A 17122-nucleotide genomic window follows, 5' to 3' on the forward strand; every position below is an offset into this window, starting at 1 on the left:
CCGCTGAAATATACTGGGCCGGGGACGGCAGAGAACGGAGGGCAAGTGAGAGTAGAAAAAGCCCAAATGTTAATTTAATGTTGAGAGCTACAGAAAATTACGCCAGTCCTCTGGATGGAAGAAATATTGGGCCGTGTCCGTGGAAAGGTTCAGATACTAATTTTATGCAGGGTAAATGAGCCGAAGGCAGGCCGTTGAATCGATATTCATTTGGCTAAGCGTACCGTTAATTTTTCCTTCGAAACGATATCATGAATATTACTTGCCTACTTAGTTTGCAATTTTAAATTGTAAAGTTAACACTCTATCGAGGGAGGCCGAGCCTTTAATGTTGGGTAATTGTATTATTTGATTGTTGTTTTCTCAAATTTTGTAGCTTTCCACGTAGAACAACTCAGGTGAACTAGAAGAAATTTACTGTTGGTAATACGTATTGTAAGCCCGTACGTGTAGGTACCACCACCCTGCCTGTTTCCGCCGTGAAGCAGTAATGCGTTTCGGTTTGAAGGGTAGGGCCGCCGCTGTAACTATACTGAGAATTTAGAACTTATATCTCAAGGTAGGTGGCGCATTTACGTTGAAGATGTCTATGGGCTTCCATAACCATTTAACACCAGGTGGGCTGTGAGTTCATCCACCCATCTAAGTAATAAAAAAAAATCTTGAGTTCCGGTTTTAAGTGTTGGAATAGCCGTTATACTAGACAATTTACACATGTCTCAGGGTGGGTGGCAGTATTGTGATGTCTATGAGTTTCGACCACTTAATACTAAGAGACCCGTGAACTCGTTAACTCATGCATACAATAAAAACAAAACGGTTTTATGGAAAAAATGAGAAAACCCGCAAGTTTCTGTTTTGAAAGGAAGTTTTATTTGCTCGCGATATATCCGAGCCAGTTTTGTAACGTTGTGCTCGCTAACTGTTTTATCACTTTATTGCATGAGATCGCATGAACTACCAAGGATAAGGTAATAAAATAGTATCGTCATCCGGAATTTTCACTTTTACCAACAAAAATCTCCAACGAAAATAACCCAGTTCCTGTAAGTTTTGTTGAGGACCATAAAATTGGTTTATTAAATATACAATCAAATGAAATTTCACTTAATTCGTGTTTCGTTTGCCGGTATCGTGGAAAATAATTCGAAAAACAATTTGCGCCTGAGAGCGATATTTAACGCCCATGAATATTCAATTGTTTACATTTAGCCCTTCTTGGTCATCGACTAAATCATAATTAAACCGTGCAATTAGCGCTAAGAGTTATTTTTACGCAATTTTAAACAAAATTGAATATTGTTTTAAAAAATGTTCCAAACTAAAGATATCATACAAAAATTTATAAAACAACAAATAAAATCCATATTTACATACGAGTATATGCATAATTGAAGCTAAGTTAAGGTTCAATCTAACGTTTTTCATTATTTCCAACGTTTTGAGCTTACAGTTACAGTTTTAGTGGTCACGGACGAAGAATAAGAAGAACTAGCAAGCGCAGTGGCTCGCAGAATCTACCACCGGATTGGAATCGCGACCAACTGAGAAGATCCGGCGAGAAACTCAGTAAGCTAATTAATTATTTATCTTAAATATGAAGTGTATTTATTGTCTATGGAGTTCTGGAGGTCGTTCGTGGTCACGAAAACTGTAAGGTATTCAAAACGACGGAAATTACGAGTACATAATGACAATAAAACTCGATTTTATTATAAATCGTAAACATTACTTTAATTACGTCTATTATACGCGAAAATCAAAGAAAAAACTACAAACATGTAGCTTTTACGTTTTTCTATTATGTTGTTTAAGTAATTATGATTTTATTATATGATCAGTTTACTATTTTACTACCGAAATGATCTCCAATGGATGAATGTCATGGGTGACCGCATTCGAAAATTGAATTTAATTAAGCCACAGAATTAAACAGACCTCGGGCTGCGATAAACGATACCCTTACTGCCTTTTTGTGTGGAACTAAGCCCTGTGAGCTCTTTTATTAACCTTTCCTTTTTGGGTAAAATGTAGCCATAAATTGTTTACTGTTATTATTATCAAACGCTACGAATTTTGTTACAAATTAAAATGCATAAAAATATTATTTTTGCGGTTTTCATGACGCTCTTTCTTTCTTAATATGATTACATTTGTTTTTTCACAACCCTACCAAGTTAAACGAGGATTTATTGTATTTACAGTATTCTGTTACATTAAGCCTAAACTGTCGTAAAATATAGTTATTTGAGTAAATAACCATTATTAAAAAAATATTGACAAATATTAATTTGTGTATTTATAAATAATAGCTAAAGACGGAACAGTTCACCTTCTTTGGTCTTTTTTGTTTGTTTTTTCGCTATTGACACTATTTAGTGGCATAAATTTTAGAAATACTCGGTTTTTTTTTTATTGCTTATATGGATGGACGAGCTCACAGCCCACCTTGTGTTAAGTGGTTAATGGAGCCCATAGACATCCACAACGTAAATGCGCCACCCACCTTGAGATATAAGTTCTAAGGTCTCAAGTATAGTTACGATGGCTGCCCCACCCTTCAAACCGAAACGCATTACTGCTTCACGGTAGAAATAGTCACAAGGGTCACAAGAAGTCCTACCACTAGAAATTACGCAAATTATAATTTTGCGGGTTTCATTTTTATTACACTATGTTATTCCTTCACCGTAGAAGTAAATCGTGAACATTTGTTGAGTACGTATTTCATTAGAAAAATTGGTACCCGCCTGAGATTCGAACACCGGTGCATCGCTCAACACGAATGCGCCGGACGTCTTCTCCGTTAGGCCACGACGACTTCAAAAGACTCGTACCTATGCTATTTCCGTCTTTATAAGAAGAAATTTCAATAAAAAACAAAAGAAAAATGTAATACATAAATCTTGAAATAGCAATGATTATGTTGCAATTTCAACCATTAGGGAAGTAATAGTCATAACAAAAACCAACGGTCAATTATCGCAGAACACATTCTTCATAACGAGTTTTATATAATTTAAAAATATCTTAGAGAATTCAGATACCGTAAGCAATCTATAAATATCTGAAAAATAAAGTTAAATAACGAGGTAGTCAGCTTAGAAGCATCGCTTAGTAGAGGGAATTGGTAGTGCGATAATAAAATGTTTATCTTCTTCGTATTTCCCGAGTGGGTAAACTCAATGGCCGGAAAATTAAAAGTAAAAACACAGGTAGCGCTCCACTCACTATCGAAGTGGCTCAGTGTTTTTCGTGCTAAGCGTACTGAAAATAATAAAGAAACACAATTGCCAGCATACTCAACAGTCACAGTAACAAATTGCAAAGTAGATTATATTATTGTTGTACTAATGAAATTTTACCACGCTCCGCTGTAAATATCACTAAATACACTATTTATTAAACTAAACATGCACCGCTTATTACATTTTGATTGAATTGCAAAAACCTGCATTGAAGTACAAACTATAAGTACCAATTCAATCGGATTGTTCGAATACATGGATAAGTTAACAATTAAACAAGACTTATATACAATTTTAATAAAATTTCACTGTTGGTAGGACGACTTGTGAGTCCGTACGGGTAGGTACCGCCACCTTGCCTATTTCTGCCGTGAAGCAGTAGTGCGTTTCGGTTTGAAGGGCGGGGCAGCCGCTGCACTGTTAAAAGTGAGAACTTACAACTCATGTCTCAAGGTGGATGGCGGCATTTACGTTGTAGATGTCTACGGGCTCCGAAAACCACTTAACATCAGGTGGGCCGTGAGATCGTCCATCCATCTAAGCAATAAATAAAAAAATGCTACAATTAATTAAAAACGGATTTTAGCTAGTGATTACTGGACTGAAATAGTGCTCATTGCATATTGCTGTACTTGAATAACACATTATTTTTTGTTTGAATGTTTTTCCATAAATTCTAGCAGCTGCAAAATGACAGGAACTGAGCATATTTTCAGATTTATATTTGTCTGTTTTTCTATTTAACTTTTTACCAGGCCTAAGCTGCTTAACGAGTGAACAGATAACGAGACTTTCATTGCCAATTAAAGAATTTATCCAAAAATAAGAGACGCTCTTGTAAGCCCTAAAGTATCTCGAACTTCCGCGTCGAATTAAAAAAAAACTAACACGCATTATCTATTAATAGTTTTATTTCAAACTAGCTGACCCGGCAGACTTCGTAGTGCCTCAATCGATAAATAAAAGACGTAAACTTTATTTTATTCCGAGAATTTTCATATTTAATTACCTTTCAAACCTCGTCTGGACTTCGACAAATAATTCAAGACCAAAATTAGCCAAATCGGTCCAGCCGTGAGTTTTAGCGAGACTAACGAACAGCAATTAATTTTTATCTAACTAGTCAGGTCATAAGTATTGTCACACAGTAAAAACTTTTCTTTTAGAATGCTGGCCACAAAAAAGTTTATTGAATTCGAATTTCGAATTGTTCATGAAAATAAAAATGTATACTTTTAGAATTTTACTCATTTTTAAATATGGAGTGGACGCTTAAAGAAAACCGTGTTGTAGTTATTGCGTTGCATCGTTGCGGTTACGCGCCAATTCAAATTTTTAACATACTGATAAATTTGAATATAACCAAAAGATTCGTTTATCGTACCATCAAACGATACAATGAAGACTAGTGTAGATGACAGGTCAAGAAGTGGTCGCCCTCGGTCTGTTAGGACTCCAGCAGTGATAAAAGCTGTGAAGGCGCGAATTCAAAGAAATCCCAAACGTAAGCAGAAACTGTTGGCCCTTCAGATGGGGTTAAGCAGAACCACGGTGAAAAGGGTGTTAAATGAAGACTTAGGGCTTCGGGCATATCGAAGAAAAACAGGACATCGTTTGAATGCTCGTCTAATGGACCTGAGACTGAAGAGATGCCGCGCTTTGTTGAAGCGGTACGCGGGAAAAAAATATCGGGAAATTCTTTTTTCGGATGAAAAAATTTTTACCGTAGAAGAGAGCTACAACAAACAAAATGATAAGGTGTACGCACACAGTAGTGAAGAAGCGAGCAACCGTATTCCGCGTGTCCAACGAGGTCATTTTCCATCTTCGCTCATGGTATGGTTGGGAGTTTCTTATTGGGGCTTAACAGAGGTACATTTTTGTGAGAAAGGTGTAAAAACGAATGCAGTTGTGTATCAAAATACAGTCCTGACGAACCTTGTGGAACCTGTTTCTCATACCATGTTCAATAACAGGCACTGGGTATTCCAACAAGATTCGGCGCCAGCTCATAGAGCGAAGAGCACACAAGACTGGCTGGCGGCGCGTGAAATCGACTTCATCCGGCACGAAGACGGGCCCTCCTCCAGTCCAGATTTGAATCCGTTAGATTACAAGATATGGCAACACTTGGAGGAAAAGGCGTGCTCAAAGCCTCATCCCAATTTGGAGTCACTCAAGACGTCCTTGATTAAGGCAGCCGCCGATATTGACATGTACCTCGTTCGTGCTGCGATAGACGACTGGCCGCGCAGATTGAAGGCCTGTATTCAAAATCACGGAGGTCATTTTGAATAAACTTTAGTGTCATAAGAATCTATGTTTTGTTAAGTTCATTTTGGTATATGAATGGTTACATAATGAATAAACTTGTTTCAATTATTTTACATTAAACATGTGACAGAATTTATGACCTGACAGGTATATAGATAGATAGATAACCCTTCTTTACTTTGGTACTTAAAATTTATTATTTAAAATTCTTATTGACGAACCAGCTGAAGTTCTGGAATCCAAACTGATTCCTCCCAGTAGAATTCACGTAGTGTTCAAAGAGTATTCTACTTAAAAACAGAATGTTACAGTGAGTGAGACTGGATTAGTCGAGGCTTTAGTTCTGAACACACAACAGTTGGATTCAGCTCTAAACACGTATGCAGCTCAAGAAAAGTACCGCGTCATGCAGCGCAATCCATTTGATTGCTTCGAGAACAACGCGTCGCACTGTTAAGATTTGTTCTACGTCAATTTAAAGCGTTCTAAAATGTCTACATCTGTAAACCTTTTATTTATTTATTTATTTATTTATTTATAACTTCATATACTAGAAAGTATAAAGGCGGACTTAATGCCATAGGCATTCTCTAAGAGTCTACCTTAGGGGAGTGCAGAAATGAACCTTGGTAGGTGTAGTATGAAGGTGATATTACTTAAACATGTGTTTATGTATATATAACATACATAATATTTATAGATACAAATACTCGTACTTAAATAAATACATATACATAAATATATAGATATACATAAATATAAAAACATATATGAACAAATATTATCATTAGATGACTCTGTTAACTCTCTGAGAAACATATCATCAATTTTTTATCATTGTCTTGTATTACTTGTGTACAATTGAACTAAAATATAAGTATGGTATAAGTTCACAACTTTACTACCATTATATTCTAAACTTGGTAAATTAGTTCGCATACATTTTATTCGTGTCTTTTTATTGGTATTGATGAGAAGACAAACTTCTCGATCTTACCTGGTGCAATGTGATTATTAGATCACATAGAAACTTAAATATGAGTGCCGTTAGCCAAATTAACTTATAGAAAAAGTTCATACCGTGAAACCGGAACACATGACAGCTTCGTGGAAAGAATAAACTGGATGCTAACATAATTAAAAACTAAATTTTATACCGATTCGACTATAATTATACATACATCATGACGACAGCATATTTATCGTAAGCATTATGGTACCTGCCAAAGAAATGAGCCCCTGAAAAGACGCATCACTCGACGATGTATACGGCTTATTTAAAAAAAAACTGGACATACAAATTATTTAGTAATTACTTCTCACCTTAAAGTAGGATTCCTCGTGTCGAGGACCTCTCAGGAAGTCATAGAATATGCAAAGTGGCAGAACCATTATCGCCGGTTCTTTGCACAAAGTGGCGGCTGCAGCGAACACAAGTGTCCCTCCCAACGCGACCCACTGCAAAAGTTCACTCGTATCCCCACTGACACTATCACTGTACTGACACTTAACCTGTCTCACGGTCCCTTTTATATCACAAGCGTCAAACACCTTCATCGGTCCTGATTTACTCGCCTTTAGCAGTCTACGAAAGTTTAGCATTATGTGCTGCATTAAACCGTGGCAAGTTAAGCGGAATGATTGATCTCTCGACGAAACTTCGCACCGGATCGTTTTTTCTTTCACTATTGTTCGATGTTTCTTTTTATATTGTTCATCGCGAAGACGAATGTGTTCAGTGTAAATTAGGAAACTCAAAAGGAATAAATTACAGGAAACGAGGTCGGCTCGGCCGACTACCCCTGCCACTGCTTCTGTGTGTATCGGATGTGCAGCGAAGGTAAGTCCAGCGACGGCAGTGCCGACTCTCATACAATACGGAGGTAAAAGTCTCCGAGCCGTTGTCACCACTAAAACGGTGGCTGTGCAATGAAATATTATGTTGAGAAAGTGATAACTCCAAGGCTTGAATCCGCCGAATGCGTAGTTCAGTCGATATGTCGCAACGCAAAGCGGTCTGTAGGAGCCGTGCGAGCCGGGATCTGAGAGTGGAGTACCCCAGAAATCGTTTTCAAATAACGACCATAGTGGAGTGTGCCCGATGACGTCCGGGTTGGATAGGATCGCTCGTCTGTGAAACAAAATAGTAAATGTGATTATTTTATATTAACTTTTTTATACCAACTTATTTTATGAAATATAGAAAAAGAAAGCCAAATTTAAATGTTTATTTCTTTCAGGAGACATCTTGCATTCTGCAAAAAAAACAATTTGTGTCTGACATCCGAAAAACCATCAGTATACATGATTATGTACAAATATGCATATATTTATATAATAATCTATGATGTTTATGATTTATCCATAAAATTACCTATCACATAAATAAACGTAAAAAAATATGAAATTTACAACTATTAAAATAATTAGCTATAGAATTCAAGATGTTAATAAATATTTAAATGTGAAACTATCTGGAATCCACATAGGTCGTTATAAAGTTTCCGCAAATGTCAGAAGATACTCGGAACCAATTTACACTGAAGTAATTATATGGCTTTGGCTTCCGCGAATAGCGGCGTACTAAGTAACGGTGTAGGGTTTATGTTACTGGATACATTTACGAGAAAGTTAAATTAAACACTGATCAGAGACAAACGCTATCAATTAAACTTCAACAAATAAATCAATGTTCAAAATAAAGTTTTTCGATCAGAATTTTTTGAATTGACCCTTTTTTATTTATTTATTTATTTATTTATTTATTACACTTCATGTAAAATTTACATTGGCGGACTTAATGCCTAAGGCATTCTCTACCAGTCAACCAAAGGTAGTGCAAAGTGAATAGTGGTAGGTGCAATGAAATTTATAATAGGTTACAAATACATACACACATAAAAAAGTATATACATACATATATACACAAGCACATATACATACATACATACACACACACAAACATACATATAATAGTTTACACAGTATTAAAAGGAATATATTAATAAATTTCCTCCTCATTAACATTTATTGGCTCATATAACAAAATTTGATATGATTTGATTGTTTTTTGACTACATCATAACCTCAAAGCCATTACCCACCACAAACCATAAGGTTGAAGACTCATTTCCATTATCTTACAGACTATGCTAGCCTTTAAAACGGAACGCATAACTTCTTAGCACCAGATATACGATACCCTTACCAACCTGTGATTTTTAACCAACTTTCAAATCAAAAAGCAAATTTTAATTCATAAAGTAATAAGTTGAGATTTTACTAATAAACCTATGGGTAAAAATAAGTCCACAGCCAACGGGACGCTATGTTTTTTATCAGCTTTGATTAAAAAACTTTTTCTTCGTAACTTTTTCTCAGCCCTGTTCTACCTTTTCCAGTGTAATAAAAAAAGATCAATATCCGTGATTTGGCGGCTATGATAGACTAGTGCTGTTCGAGACGCTTATTTATTTAAATTCCGGAGTCAATTGCTGAAGTGGTACCGTTAATTTAAATATCGAAGACAATTACCATTCCCGAAATCTCCTTATTTTTGTATTGTAAACAAATCTACATTTATTATGGTTTAAAATTCAAATTAAACAAACAATTCATTTAAAAAATCGATATTTGGCAATCTGGAAAAATGGAAATAAACTGTAGTCTTCACATATCTGGAAATCATATAAAGTAGCAAAAGATTCAGCAAAAGCCTGTCCTCTTTGTTTCGCATCAGAATTTAATACCACCGAACAAATTCAAATGGGCGTCCCAAACTGGTTGATTTAAATAAAATATTACTTTTTACCTGACCGGCTAGTCGTTCATCTGAGCTGTATCTATTCGATGTTTTCCCAAATGATTGGCCCCCGATCCCCGGACCTTTGTTTCGGAGGGCGTCTCAATACTATCTAAATAATGGACACGTTTTAACACAAGCAACGATCTTCCCCCTTAAATTGATTTTGTGAACCGTATTTTGACGTTTTCCGGTTGATGTGTGAAGTGCCTAAACGCTCTCGGTTCAGTGGTTGTCTATACGTGCTCGCTGACCTATGACATCTATTTCAGACCATAGAGCTTAAATTTTGAATTAGATTAGTCAATTCACTTGAGTCAATTCACGCTATATACAAAATTTCAATATAATTTTTCAAGGTTTAAATACTATAAAATTGTTATCAACTATAATGAACTATCACGAATTAAAGATAGTCCGTTCTTTATTTAAATTATCTCGGGTTATTATTTTGGATCTATTAAACCATCATTCGGTACCTATTTCCTTTCCCGGAATCGACATGAATCAGACTGACCTAACAAGGACGGACCCAACGTAAGTCTTTTATCTATTGATCCCTCATATATTTTATTCCTTCATTTTAGACTGGGAGTGGAAAGCCAGAGAAATAGCCGATTGAATAATATATTTTTATGGAACCAAAAGCGCGCTTACTATGCGTAGGAGGAAAAATCATCTCTAACGTTCAACCATTGTATTGCAAATTGTGAATAAGACGCCTTTTCCTTTACTTATTTACATAAAAAGTTTTCGAAGTATTTTGTTCGAAAATGATTTTCGTTTTGGACTTTTCCCTTTAGATGTTGCGCGTAATATATTATGATATGATATAAACAACTAATCAAACAAGTGAAACTAGTGAAAAAAGGAAAACTATTTATTTTTTATCAAATATTAATTTTCGACATGAAGTAATCATCATCATCATCATCATCATCAGCCTGCGGCAGTCCACTGCTGGACATAGGCCTCCCCCAAAACTCGCCACTGAACCCGATCTTCGTAATGTTCGTAATAAATTATGTAGCAACTTCAGTATGAAGTACAACTTTCGATTGCTAATAATCATCAAGATTGGGAATTACCGACTTTTAGGACTCGTGATAATATGAATTTTGTTAATGTTTCAATTTTCGGAAACTGAAGATTACTTTTTAATTTCTAAATTAATATTAGCGTTCTAATATAAATAAAATTAGTCTCCGAGGTATTTCCAACCATAGTTCCGAAGAACTTAAGCGAAAATGCGTAATGTAACGCGCTTCGATAACATAAAATAAGCGGAATACCTCAGTAGGCTTCGGTTATGGCCATTTTCAGTTTATAGCATTCGCTATTCCGTAACCGGTACTACCTCGTTTTCACATTCAACGAAGCGGCGATATCGACACACACGAATATTTATATCAATGAATTTAAGTATAACTGACGTGAGAACAAACGTCTCCACAGTTTCTAAAAGTATTATTACTCCCATTTTAATGTTTAAAATATTTTGATCCAATTCTTGTTCCAATTAGCTAAAACTAGCTAGGTAGCTAAAACGGACGAGCTCACAGCCCACCTGGTGTTAAGTGGTTACTGGAGCCCATAGACATCTACAACGTAAATGCGCCACCCACCTCGAGATATAAGTTCTAAGGTCTCAGTATAGTTACAACGGCTGCCCCACCCTTCGAACCGAAACGCATTACTGCTTCACGGCGGGGTGGTGGTACCTACCCGTGCGGACTCCCAAGACGTCCTACCACCAGTGATTACGCAAATTATAGTTTTGCGGGTTTGATTTTTATTTCACGATGTTATTCCTTCACCGTGGAAGTCAATCGTGAACATTAAAATTTGTTAAGTACGTATTACATTAGAAAAATTGGTATCCGCCCGTATCGGGATTCGAACACCGGTGCATTGCTACATACGAATGCACCGGACGTCTTATCCTTTAGGCCACGACGACTTCGTAAGACGTAAGACTTCGCAAGACGCTATTACGAGCTATAAATAGCCTTATGATGGTACAACTCGGCAACTTTACGTAATTTAATCAGATTTTTTTTGCGTAATTCTTATATTGGACAGGCAAAGGGAACGTAGCTCATACAGTCAAATGTTTTGTGACAAAAGCCAAAGCCGTATCTTTTGTGACATTTGAAATGAAAATAAATTAATATAAAACAACATCGATGGTGTTGGACAAAATGAAACGAAATAGCATCTCGGTAAAATGGTTAGAATTTAGTGAAAATTCAATGGGTTTTTTGGAGGGACGTAAGAAGCTAAGCCAAGCTATTTCATTTCAGTTAGATCGATTTAGATGTATTACTACAAAATTGTTGTGTAATTGTTTTTTTTTTAACGAATTCAAACCCTTAATAGAACAAGCTATGTGAATAGCACTCGTTATGACAAATCAAAAGAACTCTGGTGGTAGGACCCCTTGTGAGTCCGCGCGGGTAGGTACCACCGCCCTGCCTATTTCTGCCGTGAAGCAGTAATGCCTTTCGGTCTGAAGGATAGGGCGGCCGTTGTAACTATACTGAGATCTTAGAACTTATATCTCAAGGTGAGTGGCGCATTTACGTTGTAGATGTCTATGGGCCGCAGTAACCACTTAACACCAGGTTGGTTGTGAGCTCGTCCACCCATCTAAGCAATAAAAAAAAACTCAAACTTTATAATTTTATTAGACCTTGCATGGTTCCATCGAGTTTTATCACGAGACCAGATCGTCAATACTACACTACAATATTATACAACAATATTATTTTATAGTTTTTACGAATATGCATATTGGATAATTTTTGTTTATCACAATAATAGGAAGTGGGTGAAAGCTTTTTGAAAGTCCATTACATTCATGAAGAGTATGTAGCTTTTCGAGAATCATCAAATCAAGATGATCTCGCGAAGGAATAACATTTAGAAGATGTCGGTCATAGATAAAACCCATGATGTTTAAGTCATATGTAGTAATGATTAGCTGGCATCTATTTATTTCATTAGTTGGTTTTTTCATGTGATATTTTAATCCTGATTGTCCTATGGAATAGTATAAGGTCGTAAGTATGAGCTATATGTTATGCGCTTACAATACGATCCTCTTACAGAAATTAAGAGTACAAAATTAACCAACGCTTGTATTATCTTATCCGTCTAGTTGTCCTCATATCTCTAGTATTTATGTAGAAATCATTCGTTAGGAAAGTTTGTACCTGCTCGTGTGGTTTGTACTACGGCGTGGTTGCATCATTAGAAACCAGTATACTAGGCATCTCATCCTTTATTTTTCATTTGATTAAATAATAAATAATGCTTAAATAAGCATGGCGTGGATATAAGTGGAGACACAGTATTATTAAAAAATATTTAGATAAACATGCCATACGATAACCACATCAACAACAAATTTTTCAATAGTATAGTAATGTTAATAATGAAACAGAAGATAATCTCCGTATGCCTTATGTGAATTTGTTAATACCAAAACTTAAATACCGCTGCTCTCTTTGACACGTGACGTCCAATTCTCAATTTTTAATTTAAAAGCCTATTTTAATTTTTTTTACTTATTTTCCTTTTATTTCATATGTATACAAAATAGATACTTGCCACAAGTCTCAAACCAGCATAGACTGAATAAGAACACTTCGGATATTTCATAGATTAGCAAAAAAGTGTAAATCCCGCAACATAATTGCAACATAACATTAATTTACTAGAAAAAATATATTTTTTCAAAAGGTTTAGCGTTTAGTTAAGCTATTAGTCAAAGATTATTATTTAAATAAACACATTTAAAGTAAATTTAAGTATTAAATTTAACAGTAAATGTAACAGTGAAACATTAATTATTAATTAATTTGGAACATCAAATAAATACTCTGTGTTGTAATAGAATTAATAGAGCACAAGTCACCCGGGAGTTTGAAAACGCTGCTGTGCCGACAGTTTCTCTTCTCACAAAATGAAGTCCTCATATTGAAAAATACAAAAATCAATAAAATACTGTGATTTCAACATACATACATGCTACGGATGTATCATTTGCCGAAACATTTCATTTGAGTACGTAACTGAAGATCCTCAAATCCAGTTCTAATAACGAAGCATAAATAAACAATTTTATCGTGAGGTGCCCTTCCCCAATAACATATAATCTGGAATTTTATGTCGGGAGCCCCTCAAAACGCTATTGGCCCGTATTGGTTTTCATAAGCGTATCGATAAAAACAACTCGCTTCCAAGGAAAAATCGAAACTAAGATTGAGATAAAGTTAGGGATAGTGAAGAACTTTTTGCAGGGAAAGTTGGGGCAGCTGCGGCGTGGACCCGTCACGTAAGCTCCCAATTACGAAACACTGGCGGTTTTCCACGAGCCCAGAAACGGAACAAAGTTCATCGATTTTATCACGATTATCGGCCGGCAACTGTTTTCAGAAACTCGAAGCTGTTATAAACGTATAGATCAGTTGTAGTCGTGATATTTTATGATATTCTATTTAATTTAATTATTTATAGCGTTGAAGTCGTCGTGGCCTAACAGATAAGACGTCCGGTGCATTCGTGTTGAGCGATGCAACGGTGTTCGAATCTCAGGCGGGTACCAATTTTTCTAATGAAATACGTACTCAACAAATTTAATGTTCACGATTGACTTCCACAGTGAAGGAATAACATCGTGTAATAAAAATCAAACCCACAAAATTATAATTTGCGTAATTACTGGTGGTAGGACCTCTTGTGAGTCCGCACGGGTAGGTACCACCGCCCCTCCTGTTTCTGCCGTGAAGCAGTAATGCGTTTCGGTTTGTAGGGTGGGGCAGCCGTTGTAACTATACTGAGACCTTAGAACTTATATCTCAAGGTGTGTGGCACATTTACGTTGTAGATGTCTATGGGCTCCAGTAACCACTTAACACCAGGTGGGCTGTGAGCTCGTCCACACATCTAAGCAATAAATAAATAAAAACACTGTAAAGCAGATCAAACTAGGCAGCGTCTAGAAACTGTAACCTTTTTGACAAAATCTGAAATCTCTAAGCAAACGTAAAGCTGTCGTTACAAAAATTAATAATACTTGATCTATTTATAAGAAACCTCTGACATACTAAACGAACACAACATTTTAGTATTTTTTGTAATATATCCTTTGAGATGGGAGATTTCAAAGCGGCGTATCTCGACGGGTTTCTTCGTGATTTGTTTAACGAAAAATTCCTATTGACTCCTTCTGTACTGTGCACTTTTTTTTGACGTCCTTAAATGCCGTACTGCCGTGTCAAAAGGAAACGGGTAGCAAATGAAAAATATTTGGAAGCTTTTCAACGGGGAAACAGAAGCTTAATGACCTTGCAAATGTATTCACAGCAAAGAAAAAGTTCAAATTATATTCAACTAAATTAAATGTATGCACTCAAAGAATACCAACTCGATATTTTTACACGTAAATTTTTTAACAAAAATCTTCAAATTCACAATAATATATCATCAAACTTAAGATGCTGTTCTGATAAAATATAATAGAATTTTAGTATTATTTCGAGTATGTGTTTTTTAGAATGGACTGCGTCATTACACAATCCAATTCAACACTATCAGATTCTTAAGGTATGCAGCAAAAATATACAAAGCCGTGAAATAAATCCTTAGACAAAACAATCTCGCCGTGCCTCCTCGGTCACGGGGATTCTTTATTCAAACGATATTCACAGTTATACTTAGGTACAGTACAAAACAAAAAAGTACAAAGAATAAATCAGATACAGTAACGCGGTTACCCTTGTGCCCCCAGGGTACACCGGGATCAAAGGAGAAATCTAAATTATTCAGCATGACAAAGTCGTGGTCTTTAGCAAATAGCGCGGATAACTTTTTTGCTGCTCCTTCGATTCCTGCGGGATCTTTATTTAGGTGTTAATTGGTCGGACTCTTCAAAGGGATTTACGCGTGAACTGCCTTTTCGCTTTTTTTAACGGATTTTTATCTCGGTGGCCCCACAATTGATTTTAACAAGGTTTAAATGGATTACTTGTAATTGTTGCAGGTTTAATGCATTTCAATACGGGCTCAGCTTTAAATTTAGTTTTAAATATATAATTATCAATAGAGTCACAATTACAAAGAAACTCAATCCACAAACAACTTTTTGGTTCATCTCAACTACAACTCCGCTTAGAGCTGTGACAATTTTTTATGAGGATTCATATACATATACATATATATCTATAATGTTGTTATAATAATATAACAGTTATGCTAAGTTAAGCTTATTCAAGCATTCATGCTACATCGAATAACTAGAGTATCTCAATTGCAAATCGAATTAACCAAATTTTTTTTTTTTTTTTTATTGCTTAGATGGGTGGACGAGCTCACAGCCCACCTGGTGTTAAGTGGTTACTGGAGCCCATAGACATCTACAACGTAAATGCGCCACCCACCTTGAGATATAAGTTCTAAGGTCTCAGTATAGTTACAACGGCTACCCCACCCTTCAAACCGAAACGCATTACTGCTTCACGGCAGAAATAGGCAGGGCGGTGGTACCTACCCGTGCGGACTCACAATAGGTCCTACCACCAGTGGTTTTGCAAATAGATCTGTATAGTCTTCTTATCAATACAAAGCGATTTTCACAGATATTTGACCTTCGAAATTGAAACTAAATTCGTACTACCGGTCTGATTGACAGAGACGGTAAATCTTCTCGAACGTCACACATTTAGCGGTTTTATATTTATTTATCTATACGAAAATACATCTGGAACTAATCTCAGTAACATCTAATAATGAAGCATATATGTGATCGATTTGTAACCTGTCAAAATTTTATTGAAATTTTTAACTTTTAGCCTAGGATAATGAACTCCGCTCATAAAAGGCTAATTTATTTCATACGTTACTTACTGATATTACGGTGGTTGAATCGGCTAGTGGTAGCAGAAACAAGTAGCCGGGTTAGTACAATACATTTTATTGTACCACGTGGTAGTTAGGTAATTTATAGTCCAATCTCTCCTTCACCAGTAGCAGTTCGCCCTACTAAATATTTCCTCATTTCGTTCAATTTATCACGTTACGTTGGTATTTTCCTCTTTTCACGCGCTCGATACAAAAGGGTTAAAAGGGCTGAGCCAGCTGTCCGACATGAAAAATATTTTTTTAAAAAGCTAAATCATGTACTGACGTACCTAAAATGAGTTAACAAAGAAAGTAGGAGGCGAAGTTCCTTTCTTTTCTTCCATTATAGATAAGATGCTTTTATCTCACTCCAGATTTTAAAATAACGAAGTCAATATTGCGAAAATTTGTTTGAGATCAGTCTATTTTCACATTTTGCATCTATTTTCTTGGTAGCGTAAATGACCAGATAATGTCATGACGTTATTGAGATCCGTAGAAATGCGAATTTAATCGCCTATTTTAAAAAATGACGCTGATTCTTATGTATTTCACATCAATCGCAAAACAAATTATATGTTCCAGTTCGTGTAATCATTATTGAAATCGTTAGAATATCGAATTCGTCTTTATATTTATAGGTTACCATTTTATGCTTGGCCTGTTATGAGATCATTCACAAGACTTCAAAACCATGACATAGAAGGTGGTAGGACCTCTTGTGAGTCCGCGCGGGTAGGTACCACCGCCCTGCCTATTTCTATGCAGTAATGCGTTTCGGTTTGAAGGGTAGGGCAGCCGCTGTAACTATATTGTGATCTTAGAACTTATATCTCAAAGTGAGTGGCGCATTTACGTTGTAGATGTCTATGGGTTCCAGTAACCACTTACTTAA

The 17122-nt window shown here is 35.9% G+C and overlaps 1 protein-coding gene across 1 annotated transcript in view; it reads right to left on the reverse strand.

Annotated features, from left to right (window-relative positions):
* The window catches only part of Tmtc2 (Transmembrane O-mannosyltransferase targeting cadherins 2), a 112849-nt gene that overhangs the window by 74911 nt on the left and 20816 nt on the right, over positions 1–17122 (reverse strand). The window contains exon 3 of the mRNA XM_089731897.1: positions 6846–7653. Within this exon, the coding sequence (XP_089588023.1) occupies positions 6846–7653 (808 nt within the window). The remainder of the gene's footprint in view (positions 1–6845; positions 7654–17122) is intronic.

The sequence above is a fragment of the Bombyx mandarina genome, chromosome 12, assembly GCF_030267445.1.
Source record: "Bombyx mandarina strain Sakado chromosome 12, ASM3026744v2".
Taxonomy (NCBI): Eukaryota; Metazoa; Arthropoda; class Insecta; order Lepidoptera; family Bombycidae; genus Bombyx; species Bombyx mandarina.